General features: G+C 46.5%; 1 protein-coding gene across 1 annotated transcript in view; it reads right to left on the bottom strand.

Annotated features, from left to right (window-relative positions):
• The window catches only part of HYDIN (HYDIN axonemal central pair apparatus protein), a 253,955-nt gene that overhangs the window by 44,003 nt on the left and 189,631 nt on the right, over window positions 1-20,321 (bottom strand). Inside the window, exons 46-61 of the mRNA XM_081119804.1 lie at window positions 19,519-19,755; window positions 17,443-17,645; window positions 17,043-17,225; window positions 16,094-16,213; window positions 13,235-13,394; window positions 12,958-13,130; window positions 12,182-12,380; window positions 10,594-10,693; window positions 9,992-10,091; window positions 9,226-9,394; window positions 8,215-8,453; window positions 6,762-6,882; window positions 4,754-4,958; window positions 3,831-4,066; window positions 1,709-1,860; window positions 1,431-1,620 (exon numbers count right to left, since the gene is read on the bottom strand). Coding sequence (XP_080975930.1) covers window positions 1,431-1,620; window positions 1,709-1,860; window positions 3,831-4,066; window positions 4,754-4,958; window positions 6,762-6,882; window positions 8,215-8,453; window positions 9,226-9,394; window positions 9,992-10,091; window positions 10,594-10,693; window positions 12,182-12,380; window positions 12,958-13,130; window positions 13,235-13,394; window positions 16,094-16,213; window positions 17,043-17,225; window positions 17,443-17,645; window positions 19,519-19,755 — 2,787 coding nt within the window. The remainder of the gene's footprint in view (window positions 1-1,430; window positions 1,621-1,708; window positions 1,861-3,830; window positions 4,067-4,753; window positions 4,959-6,761; window positions 6,883-8,214; window positions 8,454-9,225; window positions 9,395-9,991; window positions 10,092-10,593; window positions 10,694-12,181; window positions 12,381-12,957; window positions 13,131-13,234; window positions 13,395-16,093; window positions 16,214-17,042; window positions 17,226-17,442; window positions 17,646-19,518; window positions 19,756-20,321) is intronic.

Below are 20,321 nucleotides of genomic sequence, written 5' to 3'. Positions count from 1 at the left end.
AAGAAATTATGCACAATGAAATCCAGAGAAAAATGGATGGCAAATACGGTGAAATTATGTTTAATTGACCTCCCAGAAGGAGAGATGTGACAGAATGGAACAAAAGCAATATTTAAACATGTCTCGGAATTTTCCAAAACTGATTTAAGACATTAATTGCAGAATCAAGAAGCCCAGTGAATTTCAAATGATACATTACAAGAAATCCATACCTAGACACATAATAGTGAAACAGCAGAAAATAAATACAGAGAGAAAATGTTAAACACAGTCAGAGGGAAAAGATTGCCTTAAAGCTGGCATCTCAGCAGTAACAATGGAAACCAGAATACACTGGAATCTCTCCCATTTGCTGAAAGAAAACAATCGCTAACCCCGAGAGTTCTACAGCCAGTAAAAATCATATTAAAAATGAAAGAGAAATAGAGATTTTCGAATAGAAACGGAGAATTCGCCACCAGCAGACATGCATTAAAGAAATGCTAATGCGTATTCCTCAGTAGATAGGAAAAGGATTTCAGGTGGAAAGCTGGAGATGCAGGAATAAAAGCACACACACAGATGACAGCCATGTGGGTAGATCTAAATGAGTCTTAACTGTATAAACAACAGTAGCAATAATAGTAATAATGTCCATAGGGTTTAGAATATATATAGAATCCAAAGCCCTCCACAAGTTGTCCCCTTACTGTACCTCCTGTTTTTCTCTCCCACTGCTCTTCTATCTGTACACTACGCTCTCATGAAGCTGGTGCTTACTAGCTCCTGTTTGCACCTTACATTTCTCTGCTTCTCTTCTGTGCCTCTGTCTTTGCAGTTTTCTCTCTTTACCTGGGCATGCACTCACTGCCATGCCCACCAACTAAAAACCCAGCCATCTTCAATGCCACTCAAGTGGCATTTTAGAGTGAAATTTTCCTTGATCCCCCGGATGGGATCAAGGTCATTTTCAAAAGTCCTACAGTCCTTTGCATAACCCTTAAACAATTTAGCACCTTTTGGGGGGGGGGGTAAAATAAAAACATAATTTAATTGCTGAACCAGAAGTCCCTATAGATGTTACATCTCCCACCCCTAATGAGGTTTCTTTTGTTTTTCCTTATTTTAAAGGCAATGTTCATTACATAAAAAAATAAAGAAGACACCAAAAATGCCCAGAATCCTACCCACTACGCTTGGTGTTTATCATTGTACACTGCCTCACACAGTAATTATTAGTGTACTATGTAATCTGCTTTCTGACACCCCCATGGACAGAAACCATGCCTGATTTCCCTCTGCATGTCCTATGTCTTACACAGGTTAATGGATGGGGAACATCAAAGAAGAAGTCCTTGTAAATTTCGGGTGGCAGAGACCTCGATGTCAGAAGTCTTGCTTCTGAGTGATTCCTGTCCCTTTCCACCCCACGCTTCACCCTCCAGTGGTACCTGGGCAGGGATGGAGCCGTTGTTCTTGAGGATGAGAGGTAGTTTATCTGAATGACCAAGAAGCAGCCTCTTAAAGAGGAGCAAGGGGTTTCCATATTGGTTATGGAGAATTGGCCGCACAACGGTCACTCGAGGGAGGTTCCCCTCTCCCACGATGTCAAACACGAGGCTTCGGTTCTTGGTCTGGTTGCTGCAGGGAACAGGGAGATGGAGGCCTGTCAGCCTGGCATGGCAGGAATGGCATTCCATAGAGTGTGAGGTTACTGTGGAGCTGGTACCTGGGCACGCCATCCAAGGTAGCCTCGAAGATACACTGGTAGGTCTGCATGGCCTGGGGTGTGAAGGACACCGTGGCAAAGGCATGTGAGTGACTGGCGATGTTCATCTTGTTGGGTTCCACTTCAAAAATGTCGACGATACGGGCAATGATCTGATGAAGGGGGGCAGGAACCAGCACGTGTGTTAGCTACTTTGCATTGATACAAGGCTTGCTGTTTATCTCTATTGACCCTGCTGTGAAATCTCCCTCCTCTAAGCTCTGTGGCAAACATGTTCCATTGCCTGCACAGTCATGGCTCTGGAAGGAGCAGTCTAGATACTCTGGGACCCATCTCTCGGCAATAACTAGCTGGACTTGGCTAGACCTGTGATCTTTGACTCAAACAGATGGACTAATCCAGATCTTGGATAGTCAGGCATCCATCTCTGTCTCTCTGTTTCTCTGAACTAAATTAAGATCCCCAGAGATCTCTGGGGGTTGCTGATGCAGAGCTGAAATGGAAGCCAGACTAGAGAATGGAACAACAGAGACAGGAAGAGTGAAAACCTGTGGTCCTTGAAGGATAGACAGAGCCCCTACTGGTCTGAAAGTTGGATTTCAGGTGACAGTTCCAGTCTCACAGAGCTCTGGCTGCAGGGTGTGTCCTGACCTTGCCTGAGGTCTCTGATTCACTGGAGCAAACCTCTGCTTGGGCTGTCCTGAGCGGGTTTCTGCTCCTTGTAACTCCAAGAGCTTTACCTAGAACAGCCTTCCACAGCACTTGATCTGTTTCCGTCTTGTGGCTGTGTTTTGGGGAGGCCATAGGAACCCCTGGCATGGCTAAAAAGGATTTTTTATTCTCCTGGGAGGCAGGTGGGATTCAAATCTGACTATCTCCTCTTGTTCTTAACCTGAGGGCACTAAGTTTCTTTGCTTTTTCCAGTGCATAGTGTGCAAACCAGGGAGGGGGAGAGCATATGTCTGCAAACCCCCTGTTAGAAACCTATCTTTGTTTAGAAATCAGGTTCCCTAACTTTTTTATGTTTTTAGTACAAAATAGGAAGAAAGCTGCCCCTTTGTGTCCCAAATAAGGTAAGAGAGTAATGACTGGATGTCACCAGGGCCCGAGGGAAGTCATAAAAGAAATTAGATGGTTTCCTAAACTCTGCCCCTCTGCAGTGGGTCACAGTCCACTGGCAATGCATGCTCTCTTCTTGACTCTAGGCTAGGCCAACCCTCTGGGTGATCTCCCCACACCCATCAACCATGCGAACAATGCCTGCTCTGGGGGCCAAGGACCTGCTGGGTCAAGATTCCACTTTGGGGCAGAGAACTGAGCAGCTGAGATAAGACTAGCACATCTGATTGGAAATTAAGGGTGAGTGAAACGGATTAATTCAGCCATCTCTCTTGTCATCCTGAATTTTCTGTTCTACTGTGAGGAAAAAGGATTCAGTACGGCCTGACTCAGAGGGGAACGCAGTTTCAAGTCTGGCAGACCCTGAGATGGACACTTATTCTTTACCTTGTATGCAAATGAAGCTTGGCTTTAAACCCAGCCCTATATCCCTAGGCTCTGGGATCTAGGGAAAGAATTTAGCTTTTCTGAGCCTCAACTTCCCTAACTGTGAAATGGGGATACAATAAAAAAGTCTGATGATACAAACTTGTGGGGATGAAATGAGGCAATAAGTGTAAATCATTTAGCACAGCGCCTAGCATATAGCAGGGGCTTAATAAGTGCTCATCAGTTAGCCTTATGCTTATAATCTGACATCCCCGGAATCTCTCTTACCAGATGACGGTGTGATCTGAGGCAGCCTGCCTGAGCTGGCACTCAGCCTGACTCTCCCCACAGTGCTGTTTCTACTGCAGGCACACAGTGCGGGTTTGATCGATGAGTGTTGCTCATTCCTGTGTCCTAGTGCATCACAGAGGTACCCAGAGGAGACAGGCATTGGGACGAATGTATGGCTCCTGGCCTAGGGGAAGCTGCCCAGTTCCCTCCCACAGCTTCCAGCAGGCCCTGAGTGCCAGATAATCCCCACTCGTGTAGAGAGGCTCCAGAGCAGGGGCTTCCAAGAGCCCTCTTCCTGGCTTTCTGCCAACTGCGGTAGGCAGGGCCGAGAGGGGCTGCTTACCTTGTTGGAGATAGGCTTAACCACAATGTTCACGTCGCAGGTGATCTTGCCCACGTTGCTGATCTTGAATCGAGCCTTGACCTGCTGGCCCACCAGCACGTTGCTGAAGATGAACTTGTTCTCATCCTCCACAAACAGTCCCCTGCTCTCTGTGGCCTGCAGGGTGCTGGACAGGTTGGCGCTGCTACAGATCTGGTGCTCCTCAAATATTGAGGCATTGTTGTCAGTCACGAAGGCTGGGGAGTGGAGGGGAGACTGAGACGCAGCCTGACAGCCCAGTCCCTGCTTCCCCTAATTCCTCATTGGGAAGTCTGGATTCTGACAAAGGACAGTCGGAGAGGTAGGCTGCGAGTGACAGGACACATTCTAACTTCTTTTGTACTGCTCTGGTGGGTCGCCAGACCCCAACCACCTGTCCTCCCCATGGCAAGGAGGGATCTGGGGTGGGCTTAAGAAAGAAGGAGGCATCTGGCTCACTTTGGCGCGAGGCTGCAGGGTGCCTATAGCCAAAGCAAAAGTTCTCTCTGTGCCTCATCTTGCTGGGTTAAAATCATAGCATGCTCAGCCGCTGACACTGTTCTCTCGGCAGGTGTTGCCCGCAGGGAGTGAGCTGGACATGAGCAGGATTCCGTGTTCCTGGGACTTGTGCCATATCCCATCACATCACGATTCCCAGAGAACAACAGTCCTCTGAGGATCCCAGACCCAACTCAGGAAGACTAGGAGTTGAAAGCTGACCACCCCCTTCTAGGTGTGCATGCCTTGTAAGTCTTGAGGGAAAAATATGGCTGAAGACACTAGAGGGAGTTCTAAGGCCCCAAAGGCAGCAGCCCAGACACGTTTGCTAGACATGTGCATAGGGTGGGGGGCTGTTAGAGGGGAAAGTTTTTGAAGGGGTGTTGTCCCATCTGAGTGCTGCGTACCTGGTAGACAGGCTTCAGCCAATAGGGTGTAAGGAATGCCAGCAGGGTGGTCTCTTGGGTCTCGGTCCGAGATATCGATCGCTATAAACTCCTCACACTTTCCCACAGGGTCAGCCACACAGTCGACGGTGATGGTCTGTAATCCTCCGGGAGAGATGGAGCCAAACCCAGGGTACACGGTGAACATGCCATGGCTATAGCGAGTCTGCAAGAAACAGTGGGATTGCAGGAGGGGTGGAGGCAGAGGGGGTGACAGAGTCCGAGCCCTTCTACCAGGGTTGTGAGATGGTGTCCAGAGGGACTGGTGGGAGCTCCCCCAGAGGCTTTCTCTGGGCCCCAGCTCTTCTCTGGGAGGAAGGGAGGGCCTGGGGGTTCTTCAGGGATGGGCTCTCTCAGTGCTTCTTTCTCAGCAAGGTCTCAGATGAAGCACAGAGATCACTCCTTTTGTTTTGACCAATCATGACTGAGTGGGGGGTTGGGGGACAGACATGTTCCACATCGTATAACTTACACGGGTGGGAATCTCCCCTGCATTCTGTTGTCGAACCCCTTCATTACATTTTACATTTTGCTTATTCATGTTTTTCACTTCCCAAATTTCCATGTGGTTCTTCTTTATGGCTTCTCTTTCTTTGCTGAGTCATACTGTGTTTTCAGATGTTCCAAGTGTGTTTGTAATTGCTCTCTGAAGCATGTTTATGTTGGCTGCTTGTATGTCTTTGTCAGATAATTCTACCATCTCTGTCATCTCAGTGTTGGCATCTATTGCTTGTCTATTTTCATTCAAACTGAGATCTTCCTGGTTCTTGGTACGACAAATGAGTTTCAGTTGAAACCCTGACATTTTGGGTATTGTGAGACTCTGAATTTTATTTACACCTCTTTGACCCGGCTTTCTCTGGCACCACTCTGTCAGGGGAAGCGGGGGCACTGCTCATCACTTCCAGGCGGGGAGGTAATCCAGAGTCCCCATCAGGCTTCTCATTTCTACCGGGCAGGGGCAGGACTTCTGGCTCCCCACTAGTCCTCAACTGATCCCTCCCTGGCAAGGAGGGGGGGGGGGATGCTTCCTTACTCTCCTGTTGATGAGGGGGGTCCACTGGAGGGGGAGGAACATCTCATTCCCACTGGGTTGAGGTGAAACTCAAGGTTCCCATGTGGTGTCTCCACTAACAATGGTGGAGGTGCTGGGGGGTAATGAAACTCCTGGCTACCCACTGGGTGTTCTCAGGACACCCCTCTGGCAGGGGCTTGGGGCTTCTCATTATAGCCTGGATGTGCCAAAACTCTTCCCACTGCCCTTTGCTAGCAATGGTGGGGTAGGATCATAGATTATCTGTCCTGTTTGACTGTAATAGAACAGTTCTTAACTGAAGTTTTCTCTCTTGCTAGGCTGCTCTTTTCCTGGTCCTTTGGCTAGCGGGAGCAGGCTTTCGTTGGGGCTTTATTTTGGTCTGTGTCTGGTGATGTTTCTGGGTTGCCAGCTCCTTCAGCACCCAGATGAGATATATGAGGCAGAAAGAAAACTCAGGGAACTCACCACCATGATGTTCATTGGGTCCCAAAGACCCTAGCTGGTCTGATTTTTTCCTTTCCACCTGTTTTATACATAATGTCCAGGGGGTTTGGTTGTACTTGGTTGGGAGGAACAGGGAAAAGTATATCTACTCCATCTTACTAGAAGCAGGTGTCTTCGAATCTCCTTTTATTTAAGCCAGTCTAAATGGGCCTCTGTTTCTTTTAAGCAAAAGATTGTTAATTACAATATATATGAAGAGTTGAAATTTAATTTTAAGGCAGTGAGGAGCCAATGAAAGTTTTAAAACAAAAGAGGATATCCAAATTAAAAGTCATAACACCTTGAAATGAAAGTGATGTTTCGGTATAACCATGTAACATGCCTGCCGCAGTAGATTCAAATCCTGCTGTCCTAGGAAGGTATCTGTTGCAAGAACTAGTTGGAAGGTGGCCTTACAGAGTTTCTGTGAACAAGGGAAAGGGGCCTTACCTGGCTAGTGATGTTTATTTCTTTCTGAACAGTCTCAGAGTACTTGGTTGATCTGGAAGGGCCGGCCTTGAAGAAGCTCTCACTTTCCCGGGATCTTCCGTGCCTACTGTGGCTGCTGATTCTGATCAAAGAGGCAAGAGTACACCCTTAGGTTGGGGTGGTGACATTAAACACCACCTGTCTGTCTGCTTGCAAGGTCCCTTCTCCTAGGAATGGGGGAAGGGCCCTTCTTTGCCTAAGAGGGAATTGCAGTAGTATAGTCAGCATTCATCATTTGCCAAACTCATTTAACAATTGTGAGAAAATGATGCAGTACATATGATTCATAAGGACATTGAAAATTACTGCAAGAGAGTAATAATTTTTAAATGTTTACTTGAGTTCATTGGAAAGCAGTGTGTAGAAATTATTTGTAGACAGCAAATCTTTTACCTGTTCTCACTTAAAAAAATGAAATGGCAAATAGATGAAACTCTGTCCCTTTTCTTCACATTTAAAGTCATGGTGCCTTTAAGGCTTAGTTTAAGCAATAGCACAAACACAGGTTTTGGTAACTGTTCACGTCGCCTGATGCTAGTTTACCCAGTAACTAGTTTGCTTAAAGGCTAGTTTCCCTAAAATATTCCGGTGTATTTGAGGTGCAATCTTAAACTTCTGAGAGATTTATATAATTGAGCATTTGCTTGCTTAATGACCAGAACAACTGAAGTCCTATCCTCTACTGAGTGTTTTGCGTGAGTTTGTGCATGCTAAACTGAAAAATAAATGAAAAACAATGTAAAGCAAAACACAATTATATTATAATATCTCTAAATAAAGATGATAAAATTATTATAAAATAAGTAAAAAATTAGGTTGAAATTAAATTAGGAAGAAAGAGACTTTAGACAGTTTAACAACAAAAAAAATCTCTTAATACATTCAAACTTTGTCAAAATGAAAGAGGATCTCCACAAAGGTATAAAATGACTACAAACAATATAAAGCTATATGTGTACCTGATTTAAAACAATTTATTAGAAATTCAACTTTAAATTAATTAATAAAAAATTTTAAATTAATTAGAAAGTCAATTAATTAGAAAGCATGTGATTTCTTGCATAATCTCAGATGAGTCATTTTTTCTTTTCTTTTTTTTTTTTTTTTAGAGAAAGGAAAGAAGGGAGAGAGAGAGAACATTGATCGGTTGCCTCCTGCATGCACCCGGACCAGGGATTGAACCCACAACCTGGGTATCTACCCTGACCAGGAATTGAACCAGCTACCTTTTGGTGTATGGGACTATGCTCCAGCCAACTGAGCCACCCAGCCAGGGTGGATGAGTCATTTCTTAATGACCTCACCCACAACAGTGAATTGGGTGAATTTAGATAAAATATATGAAAGCTCTTTGTAAAATATAAAGTAGTAATTAACAAGGGAATGGAATGAGTCAAGCAAATGCTTGTCTTACGCTTTCTTTTGAAGAACGGAGCTCTCCCCTGTCAGCCTATAAAGGCCATACTTGAAGTCAGTAACACCTTGATTTTCTATGGTGAAGGTGGCGCTTTTACGAGTGCCACAGATCAGAGCCCCAAAGTTGATGATGGAGGAGGGGCTGATGCTGTATTTAGAGAACACTGCATTCACAGAAAACTTAATTGGGATGCTGGCAATGGTTTCACCTCCTTCTGTGATATTGGGTTCAATGATCTAGAAAGGGAAGAAGGATTGGGAAGGCGTCAGCTACTGGCATAACTCCATGATTCCAATGACTAATTCATTCCCTATTTTTGTCATTGACATGAAGCCAAGTTCCTTTCATTCTCTTTGTAGTACTGCATCGACAATATTAGCAAATAATAACATAAAACTTACTATGTACCAGCCATGGATCAACATAGACCAGCAATTTTCAACCTTTTCCATCTCATGGCACTTATAAATTAATTACTAAAATCCTGTGGCACACCAAAAAACATATTTTTTGCCCATCTGACAAAAAATAGGTATAATTTTGATTCATTCACACTGGACGGCTATTGTTGTGTTGGCTGTTGTCATTTTTTATTTGGCAATCTAACAGAAGAGAGGTCAGTGCCCCCGACTAAATAGTCAGGTGTTGCATGTTTTAAAAATTCTTGCGGCTCACCCGCTGAAAACTGCTGACAAAGACCAACTTTGCCTCCTGTCCACTCTTTCTCTGCACTTGATGACTAACCTCAGCTTTCTTGTCTCAGGTGCTCCCCGAAGACAAGGGTCCACGCTTCCTTTCCGGTGCTCTCAGTTTCTGATGACTTTGCATGCCTCCCACCTGACTTACCTGTGTCTACTAGCTGGGGACCAAACCCTGGTTCATCCTCTCTGGTTGCCACCCAGGCCAGCCCTCCCTGTCCCCACCTGGAGCATGGGTTAGGCATGTTCTCTTCCTTTTAACGTGAGTCCTACAGTCCCGCTGCTGAGTCCTCCCTCTGAGCTCTCTCACCTGACAGCGCAGGACCGGCTGGTGCTCTATCCTCACTTCCTTCTTGGCGCGGAAGAACACCTGCACATTTGTGGGCTTTTCTGTTGTGGTCAGTGAGCCCTTCTTGGGTTGGAACGAGATCATAGAACTTAGATTGGCCACTGAAACCCCTACAGAGTCCACAGAAAAGCTGAAAGCCAAGAATAAAGGTCAGCATAAATCATTATCCAGGGAACCCAAAATACTAGAGAGCGGACTCTAAGCTGTTAAGTGCCTGCCATGTCTCTGGCCCTGTTTAACTACTTTGCCTAGTGGTGGTCACTGTGCGTTGAACTCTGTGACCATCCCTCCTTAGCCAGGATTGACCAGGCCAGAGAGTGATGTTTGAGGCAAAGACAGCCATCTCTAGCCTGTGGTCAAGGGGTGCCCTTGCAAGACATCCCTGTCCAACAGGGACACTTGATGTCAGATGAGGACCTACTACATTAATTCATCCCTCCCTCCTCCCTCCCTCCCCACCCCTCCTTCCTCCTCATCCCTCCCCATCCCCCAGGCTCCAGGTGCATTCAGAGGGCCCTTAAGGGCCTCTATAAAGTCACAGAGTTTAGAGCAGTGTGAGAATCTCTGCTCTCTTAGCACTTGGAATTCCATTCATTGAAACCAGGAGAGGCTAAAAGCAGAGATGTTTCTTATGATTGCCTCAATCATTTTTTTTTAATCTCCCAGACAAATTCTTCTCCCCATGAGTGGACAATGACAACCACATGCCCGATGGCTTTCAGGTTACCTGAACAAGATCTCGTATTTTCCACGGTTCTTCAGCTGCAGGATCTGCTTCATCTCCTCCATAACCCTCACAGTCCCAAAATCAAGGCCTCCTTCCGCTCCTGCAGAGGCCAGGGGCCGGAATGAAGAGGGGTGAGTGGGCATGGGTGCGAGAAGCAGGGCAACTTCCTACTGAAGTTCACATGGAAAATCCACGATGACAATTTCAGAGAATTTGTTATCTGAAAACACTGTGGCTTGGAAAACCTCTTATAATCGAGTCCTAGTAAACAACAGATGCTGCTCTTGCACCCAATTCAACGGGGCGGCTCCCTCTGGCTTCCATCCTAGGACCACCGTCCTTCTTTTTATGTTTCCCACTAACTAAAACTTCCAGTAATAAAAACATATTTCTTGTATTTATGACTCCTACCCCCACCATCTTCTCCATTTGGAGAAACTGAGATTCGTACTAATGTTGTTAACATCACTCCGGGGCTTGCGTTACTATCTACTGAAATTCTACCCGGCCTCCAACAACCAACAGTCTTCCTATTCACAAGAACTACACTGCATTAAAAGATATGATTGCTAAACACCCTTTTCTTGAAGCAGTTGACAGACCTTTGGGGAAGGTGATGTCCAAGGCAATGTCATAGGACTCTGCAAGGACCAGGATGTTTTCAATTTGAACAACTCCAACAAGATTGTCTGTGTCCAAAACCTGTTGGGGTGAGGGAAAGCCTTCAGTAAAAGCAAAACCCAGGTGCATAGAGCCTGAACCACATAACACGCAGTGGGAATCATGAAGGGGATATGATAGGAATATGTATAAATATATGTATGTGTGTGTGTGTATATATTTTAATCCTCACCAGAGGATATTTTCTCCATTGCTTTTCAGAGAGAGTAGAAGAGGGAGGGAGAGAAAGATAGAAACACTGATGTGAGAGAGACATATCAACTGGTTGCCTCCCGCTCCAGCACCAACCGGTCAGGGGATCGAGCCTGCAACCGAGGTACGTGCCCTTGGCAGGAATCGAATCTGGGACCCTTCAGTCTGCGGCCGACGCTCTGTGAATGTGACCTTATTTGGAAAAAAATGAGTCTTTGCAGATGTAATTAAGTCAAAGATCTTGAGATGAGCTCATCCTGGGTGGGCCTTAAATCCAGTTCAGGAGAGATCTTGCCCCAACAGAGTTCACTTAAGAAAGTAAAGATAACATCAGAAAGGGGTAGTGCTCTGAAAGACAGAAGACTGGGTGAGTCATTGCACAAACAGGGGATTCCTTTGGTGGGGTGATTAAAGGAGCCCTGTCGAAGCAGTGCTGTTTAGCGGACCCTATAGCAGGAGCCAACTCCCCACGGAGCAGAAGGGCAGAGGAAAAAGCTGAGAAACCCTGTGACGGGAGCCGGTGGGTGAGAACGAGCGTGGAGTGAGACCGAGATGCAGAGGTGGGCAGGGCTCCCGCAGCAGGTGAGGCCCCTGGGCCTTATTCTCACTGCAGCTGGAAGCAGCAGGGCGCGTTAGGAAGGAGAATGGCTGACATTTTCTCGATCTCTCTGGACACTTGTGGGGAATGTGAAGAGGGAAACCAGTTAGGAAGCCTCTGCAGAAGTCCAGGTGAGAGACGCTGCAGGTGGCCTGGATGAGGGTGGTAGTGGCAGTGCAGACAGAGAAGTGGATGTGCAGGAGACACACTGGGAGATGGAGTTGACAAGACTCATGGAAGACTAGGTTGGAAGGGAGGTCGTCGGGAAAAGGGGGGGATCAAGAATTAGGTAATTGTGGGAGCAACTGGGTGGAGGGTGACATTTCCTGAGACAGGAATATGAGGGGTGACTGGGTTTGGGGTGTGAAATCAGGATTCTAGGGCTTACCTAGGGATAGTAACATCATTCATTCATTCACTCTCACTCACTCACTCACTCACTCACTCACTCTGCACTGATTGAGTGCTCTGTTCTTAGCACTGGGAAATCGGCTATGAACGAGACTGCCTCTAGGGAGCTTATGGTGTGTGCAGAACAAGATATTGTGGGTTGGGGGCTGTCAAATGGGATTAGATGGGGGAGGCCTGGCTGTGTGTGTGTGTGTCTGAGTAGTGTGTGTATGTGTTGGTAGTGTGTATAGTGTGTGTTGTTTGTGTGTTCAGGGAACCCAACATATACCCATTTTGACGACCGAGTCTGAAGGTGGGTGAAGCCTCACCTCCAGTCGCATTGCCTTCTTGATGTTGATGGGTTTGGAGGGTTGGAAGTGCACTTGCAGGCTGTAGTCAGCCTTGGCGGGGATGGTGCCCTGCAGCACGGACACGGTGAAGTCTTCGCCCAGGTGCTCCAGGCTGGTGATCCTCCAGGCCACGGGCAGGGCTGTGACGTTGCGGAGAACTACTACTTTGGATTCTTTTCTGCAGAGACCAAAAGACATTTTGTCAGTTTCAAATGATTTTGATTCATTATGGCAGGTCAGAAAAAGTACTTCTAGTTATTTCAATTATTGCTTAGTTCACTAATCAGTATTGATCAGGGAATGGGCCTGACAGTATTGATCAAGAAATGCAGGCTTCATTTCATAACATTATTCTTTCTCAGCAGCCCCAGAAATAAACATTCTCTATTTAGAATCATAGATTCCAGTGAATGAATATGTAAGTTCTAGTTTTGGTCTAATGTTCTCTGTTTATACTCTAATTTCTAGACTAGAGATTCTTAACCTTTTAGGGTAATGGACTGTTTTGAGAATCTGGAAAAAGCTAGTCTTTCTTCTGAGGAAAATTGCAAATGTGCACACACTTAGGCAGTTGCTCTTGGGGGTGGTGCCTTGACCCTGCTGAAGTCGAGCCACAGATTTGCACAGCATCAGAACTTCCCCATTGTGCAGGATTTCAAGTGCTTAAAGCCTGGAAAGTTGTGAGTAACTCAAGACCCTAGAACTAAATACTCTTTAAATTCCATCCCAGTCCTGGTGTCACTGAGAAGTCTGACCTGTGCAGCAAGAGCCGGTCAAAATGCAACTGCCTGGGTTCCACCTCCAGTTCTGGGCGGACCCCCTCGCAGCTTATTTTGAAGATGGCTGGCTCTGGGTTCTCCTTGATGCAGCAGACTATGCTGTCTTCAAAGACACCAACTGCAGTAGGGTAGGCCCATACGTTCAGTATCTAGAGGACGAGTCAAAACAAAGTACATTTACACTGAGGATGCTGAGGTCTCAAATTTCCCAAGGAAGTCTTGCCCTAGCAGACCCGTCTCCATGGAGCTGTACCTGCTTCTCATTGGGTTTTAGAATCATGTTCATGGGTTCCAGGAAGTAGGTGTTCGCTTTGACATCATTCTGGAAACAGAAGAACACCTCCACGACCATTGGGGAATTGTTCAGGATTGTCAGTGTCTCCATGTTGCCTGGGAACAAGGATGACTTATACCTGGAAACGAACAAAAATTAGGGATAAATTAGGGATGTGGATGTGATGATTGCCTGAGAGCTCAGGTGAAAAAGGAAATCGTGAGGGGCAAGACAATTCCAAAGGACAGTGTGGTTACACTGAGGCAGTGGCATGGTGGCTGAGACCACAAGCTTTGTAGTTGTGAAGACTTGCAGCTGTGACCTGACCCGCCATGCTCCCCCACCCCTGCCATCCCAAGCCTTGGTCTCCTCATCTCTAAGATGGGATGGCGATACCTCTTAGGATTTCTGTGAGCATCAAATGAAATAGTGCATCCAATACTCTCAGGACAACTGCAGATATCAAATGCCCAATGAATGGTAGTTATTATTGTAAAGAATGCTAACAGAAACATACAGCTCTATCCTTCTCAGTGCTTATAGTCCCAGAAGAGATGATCATTTGAGTAATTTATTTTGCATGTCTTAGAGATGACCTCATTCACTGCCTTCAGTACCTGCACAGGATGTTACTGTCCTGCCTTGGATTCATTTGGCTTTGTTCACTGTTACAAGGCTGTGTCTGTTTCCCGGTTCCTTAGGAAAATAGCCACACAGTCAAGCAGCCTGGGCACTGGAAGCTGCTCAGAAAAGGAGTTGTGGGCAGCACAAGAGATGCCAGTAAAGACTCACATCATCAAAGATGATAGCATAGGTCAGGAAAGCAAGGCACCGTAGTACCCACTCATGCCCAGAAACAGTTCAAAAAGCTTTTTGGGCAGGCTGTCATGGAGGAAGGAAGGAGAGTGCATGGCAGAAACCAGATCAGAGTCAGAGAGACAGAGTACTTGCTGTGTGACTGCCGAAGGGGTGGTGGCCTTCACACCTACCCTCCAGTACTGTGCTAAAAGTTTCACGCGGATTATCCAGGGCAGTACTCACAAACCTGTGAGGTGGGTGCTGCTGTTATCCCACTCTGCAAATGAGGACACTGAGGTTCAATAAGGTTTAAAAGAATAAATGAATTATATACCTGGCTGCACTTGGTCCTGGTTTCTGGGCCGCTGTAAAATTGTCCTCTTCCTGGACCAGCTCTGTTTGGCCCCAAATCCTGTGCTCCAATTCCAGGGCTGTCTCAAACACATGCCTCTTTCCCTGCCTCCAACCTCCAGGCGTTTCTGTACCTCATGTCCATGAACCCGACCCACATTCCTTTCTCCTAAGCCCTTCTGCTGGGCCTTGGAGATCCTCTCTATCTATCATCAGTAAACCTGCTTCACCTTCACTTTCCTTCACCTCAGGAAACAAACTGGAAGTATTAAGGGAATGGGGAACAAAGATGGCTCATTAGCGCCACCAAGTAAGCACAGAAATAGACACTCTCTACTTATCACAATACATGCCTGACTGAATGATGACATGTTGAACCTTGGTTCCAGTTTGGGTCTCACCTCCCTACCTATATAGTAAGAAATTTGTATGTGAACTGAAAAAACTAGTACCACTACAAGTGTATCATAATCAACCTCACCTGGGCCTCCAATTTTGCAGGTAATCTTCTTCTACTTCTCTAGTGGTCTCCCTCTCCCACTTTCCACAAAAACTTTTTCACACCTTTTCCATTGTCTCACTTTGGACATTTTTAACTTCCCTCCACTTCCCTCCCTGTTGGGGATGACCTCGCATCATTCGTCATGGAGAAAAAAGACAGTTGCTTGGGAACCTTCTCACTGTTCCAACCAAATCTGTAACCCACTTGCCCCTGAAGCTATCTCAGCTTCGTCCCTCCTCATAATAGGGCCAGCACCTACACATCCCATTGTGTTGTGTCAGGGAGCTGATGGCCTGTACTTTGTCCTGATACTCCAACCTCTCCCTCCTACTTCCCCTTGGCATCCAAACATTGTAAGAACGACAGTGTATGAACAGCCTTCCCTGGACTCTATGCCTCCCTCCCATTCTCAACTCCCTCCAACTCCCTTCACAGCCAAGCTTTTCCAAAGAGCTATCCTCACACCCAGCCTCCATTTTCTCACCTTCTACTGACTCCTCAAGTCACTTCACTAGGGCCACATCCTCAGAATTCCCCCAAAAGGGCTCTTGCTAAGGCCCCTCGTGACCTTCATGTTGCTGAACCCTGTGAACACTGATGGGCTCGTCGCTTTACTCTCTCTACAGCATTTGACTGTCGTCAATAGCTGACCATACCCTCTTCTTGTGGCTCCATGACCCCAACTTTTTCTGGTTTCCACCAATAGCTCTGGCCCTCTTTCTCATCTCCTTTGCTGGCTTCAACTCTTGTGAGTGGTAGAATTCTTCAGGGCTCCATCTGTGGTCCTCCTCTCCTTACCGTATGCTCTCTTCTTAGGCAATCTCATCCATGCCCACAGCTTTTGTTGTCTTGAAGACAGGCCTCTCCCCTCTGAGAACCAAAACTGTGTAGCCTATTCCCTGCTTTATGTGGATACTGGGTATATCTTCCAAGAATCTCAAACTTAACATATCCCAAATAAAACTCTCGATCCTACCCTTCCCCCACCAAAACCTGGGAAAATGGCACCTCCCTGTTTATCTGGGTGCTTTGCAGAAACTTGGGGTACAAGAGCCCAGTTCTCCTAATTTGTGGTTCAGGGACTGAGGCAGCATTAACAAAAGCTATGCCCACATAGACTCTGCTTGTACTATTCATGAACCCAACCCCGGGGTCTAAAGTCTATTTTGAGGTAATGAAACACTTACTTATCTCTTGATTTTCCACAAAGCAGTGGCCCAAAGTAGAACATCTCCATGCTCACAATATATTTCTTAAAGACGATCTCATCTGTTTTCATGTCTGTCTTCCGCTGAGGGAATACCACTCTGAATATGGGGAGGAAGAAAAGAGGAGAGGCTGCCTGAAAGGAAGCTTAATGCCACCACTTGGTGTTCACATGAACCCAACACTCCCTGTTCAGCAAAGGGTCCTATTGTCTGGAGACAGAATGAGACTTAATTTGAAGACCTCTGTTGAACCTTTATTCCTGCTCCCCCTCTTCCCCAGCCCTGAGTGAAAATAGTACAGTTTGGACTTGAGAAAAAAGATTCCAATGGGTGTCTTTCATAATGAGGAGCTCATGATAGACCTGAGTTGGCTTTCCTGCTCTCGTGTGACCAGCCAGAAAAATTCACAAGGATCCTCATGGAAAACTAGTTCTGGTGGATATTGACTAGTTCCTGAGCTCCTTGTCCTATGTGGCTCCTTAATCAGAACTGCAAAAGAGCTCCTCTTGGTGAACAAGCTATAAAAGGCCCCTTCTCTGGGGGCTGGGAGGGTACTTGCCCCACTAGCTTGCTCAGCCAGGTGCCTTTGTGTGCTGCATATGGGGCACAGTAGTGTTCAGTAGCTCAGAAAAATATATATAGTTATAGTGCAGCACAAGAAATCCTACAGTAAATATAAAATCTGTTTAAGTTTGCTTAATAGTTGAATAAGCAAACTACCTTGCAAAATATTAACTTCGCCTTAGTCTCATGGTATCATGTCCGTCCTGTGGCTTAGTCGGCATCCAAGACATTGAAGCCCAGTACAGGAGGGTCTGGGAGGCTGTCCCACTTCCACATTGGCATGAAGAGCCTCCTTGTTCAAAGTAGCATGGGGGAAATGAAAATGTGTCTGTTAACCTTTTCTTTGAAAATAAAATACACTTACTTTGGGTCTTGGCAAATGTATGGGTAAGCGCAAACACCGCGGCAGTAAAGCTGGTACTGGCGGCAAGTTCCAAGGATCTCAAAGTTGAAGGTCTGGTCATAGTTCCCGACATCACTAGCAGAGAACTGCACTCTCAGTGACACCTCGCCATTGGCTGGTACGATCCACCGGAAATGATTCAGCCTGCAAATGACCACATGGGCTTTTCAAGGGAGAATGCTTCCTTCGGATCAAGAGAAGGCACAACTGCTGCCCAGGAGAAGTCCTGTGTGCTGGGATTCTGCATGGGGGTCTGTAGGGCCTCACGGGAGAACAGCCCTGTTCCCATCTGCGCCCCCGACAGCTGTACCCTCCCCGTGGGGCTTCGGCATTTCTCTCCCCGGGTTGCCTGGAGGCCCACCTGATGAATTTCTCCTGGGAGTGCTGCCCAGACAAGTTGTTCTGGTCTATGTCTGACATGGGAGCAATGGTTCCAGAAGGTGTCCCAGAAAGACCCTTCCTGTTGAAGACCATGCGACGTTTATCCTTCAAGGTCTCTCGAACCGCATCTGTTTTTTCTTTCAGTTTCTGTTTGCTCCCCTTAGATGAGGCGTTTGGCTCCTCCTGGGTTTTGATTAAAAATGAGCACAAGGTCTTAAATACTCATCTTAAATACATACGAACAGAAGACATAGATGCCTACAGCACGTCTGCAGCCTGGGGTGACCCACTGCAGGTTTGGGATGCTGGTGGCTGGCTGCCTAGAGCAGAGCAGGGCCCAGCCTCCTACACTAGAGTAGAAGAGAAGTGGAGCAAAGAGAAGCCTAGAACTTTCCTTGGTACCCCGTTCCCTGAGAAGGAGGACAAGACCCTAAAGAAAGCTTGACGCTGGCAGGGACTGTGTTCCTATATTGCATTTTGTTGTGTTTCTTTAGTATCTTTTAATGTAGACCTCTTCCCCCTCCAATCACATTGACTTTTTGGAGACACCAGTTCCGCGTTCTTATAGAATATTCCAGAGTCTGAAATTTTCTGGCTATTCTCAGAGTGACATCTAAATTTATTCCTTTATTTCCTGTATTTCCCATAAACTGAAAATTAGGCTTAAAAGCTTGATTAGATTTATGGAGGATGTTGTGTATATCACACTCCACCACACTGGGGGACGAACAATGTCAGGTTGGCCCATGATTACAGATGTGAAGCGTGTTCATGTGGCTGGAGTGGTGCCTGCCAGATGTGGCCATGACAGACTTTTCCCTCTGCAGCTGGCCAGTCACCTGTGGGGATGACGCTCTAGCTCGAGTGAGGGTCTTGCTGGCCAGCAGACTGCTGTGTTGTATGTATCCATTGGCGCTCCTTAACCATCCCCTCCTCACACGCTAGGGAAAACAGAGTAAAACTTTGCTAATTCTACTTCTTCCTATAATTCCAGCTGCCATTCTTCTAGAATGAAGAGCTTACCTTCGTCAAGTGGAGATAAACTAGAGTTCCCCCTAAAATGGTGAAGTTAGAGAAAGCTCAGCTCTTTCCTGGTAATGGTCGATTTTCAGAAAAGAGTAATAGTCACCTCTGACGTTGGCAACTTTTTCTCTTTGATCTGTTTCATCTGGGCTCTGCTCTGGTAAGGCCTGCCCACGGCTGCTGCTCGCCACGGCTGCTGGTGGCCTGCTTACTTGTAAACTGAAGGTGGGGGCGTTCTCTGTCACCCACTTGAGCTGCAGGCAGGACCTGCAGGTGATCTTATTGATTCTTTGCTGATGTGCATGGTTTGTAGGAGGCCATGTGGAGAGATTCAGAACTTGGGCCACCTCACTCTTCTGGGAATAAAAATGCCCTCCATAATTTTTAATATATATACCTTTTGCACGTTATTGGTCAAATCTATTTTTCCTTCATAATTTGTTCTAGTAATTGTCAATATGTTTTCTTCTTTTTGCATTATTTCATTTTGGCTGCTTATATTTTTAATCCAGTTGGGATGAATTTTACCGTGTTGTGTCAGACAAGGTGATAAAAATTGACTTTACCCCAAATGTCCAATTTTCCCATCCTAATTCTTCCGTAATCCACCTTTCCTCTAGTGGTGCGTGCTCCCTAACCCATGTCTGTGATTCTTGTGTTCTTAGCACTGTGTAAATTACTTAGCCTCACACCTGCATTATGCTATCTTTTTAAAAGCTGGTTTTGCTTATTTTTTTCTGGCAGTTGAGCTTCTGAGCAATTTGACAAGTTCCCTAGACCATCCAGACCATCCCAAGGGGACTGGAAAGGTTGGAAGGTGAAAATCAGTCATTTTTAGTTTCCTCTTGGGAAGTAGGAAAAGTCAGGGCCAGGGAGAGGCTGGTGAGGGGTCCTCAGGCAGAATCTCCAGGAGGTGGAGGGGAGACACCTGGGCGAGCATGACACCTAACACCACACTCAATTTCTGGCCCTGTGGAAAGAGACCCACCCCTGCAGGTCCTGCTAAGGTAAAGACCAGCTGTTCCCTCTTTACCTTCACAGAGCTCGTGGTGGTAGTGGTGGTGGTGGTGGAAAGCTCTGCTTCTGATTCCACTTCTCTTTTCTCCTCCAGCAGGGCGAGCTCTTCCGATAGTGGAATTAGAAACAAAAAATGCTTCATGATTTCCGTTGTGGCCAAAGGCAGCCGCTTCAGAGGGTAGGAGATTATTGAGAATAAGACAGGAGGTGGGATGGGCAGTCCAGAGGCACCGAGGCCCAAGACGTCTAGAATCTAAAGGAAAAGCCCATCGTTACTTTTCTGCACAGAAGGCGGGCTACCTCTAATTCCTCCCAGGGAGCACGGGGAGGTTCAGACCTGCCTTTCCCTCAGGGTCTCAGCAGATGCCACTGCAGTGGGCAGGCATCAGGGGAGGGTGTGAAAGGCCTCTGACTCCGCTCTGCAGGTCCTTCCAGACCCCCACCCTCCCAGACCAGGCATTTGTCACTTTATTGTGACTATTTAATTGTCTCTGCAAATGGACAGTAAACTCCATTAGGACAGGAACCAGGTCAGCATAGCACATGGCCTAACACACAGTGGGCACTCAATAAATCTGTTTAAAGCGACCAGCTCTTAAGATTCTGATATCTATAGATGTTCCATCTATTTTTAGATTCCATGTTACTTTTTCTTTTATCTTTAAATGTTCTTTCCTTTAAAGGTGAAAGAAAGGACTGGAGCAAGTCAAATACAGCAAAGAAAAAGAGCAAAGGTTCTGGGAGTAAGGGTGAAGCATGCGAGTCGAGGAGAGGAGGGGAGAGGAGTCGAGGAGAAACTTGAGAGAATCCACTCCTAGG

The sequence above is a fragment of the Miniopterus schreibersii genome (assembly GCF_964146895.1).
Source record: "Miniopterus schreibersii genome assembly, chromosome: 18".
Taxonomy (NCBI): Eukaryota; Metazoa; Chordata; class Mammalia; order Chiroptera; family Miniopteridae; genus Miniopterus; species Miniopterus schreibersii.
Note: the sequence above shows the minus strand (reverse complement) of the source record. Positions and strands in the feature narration are given on the sequence as shown.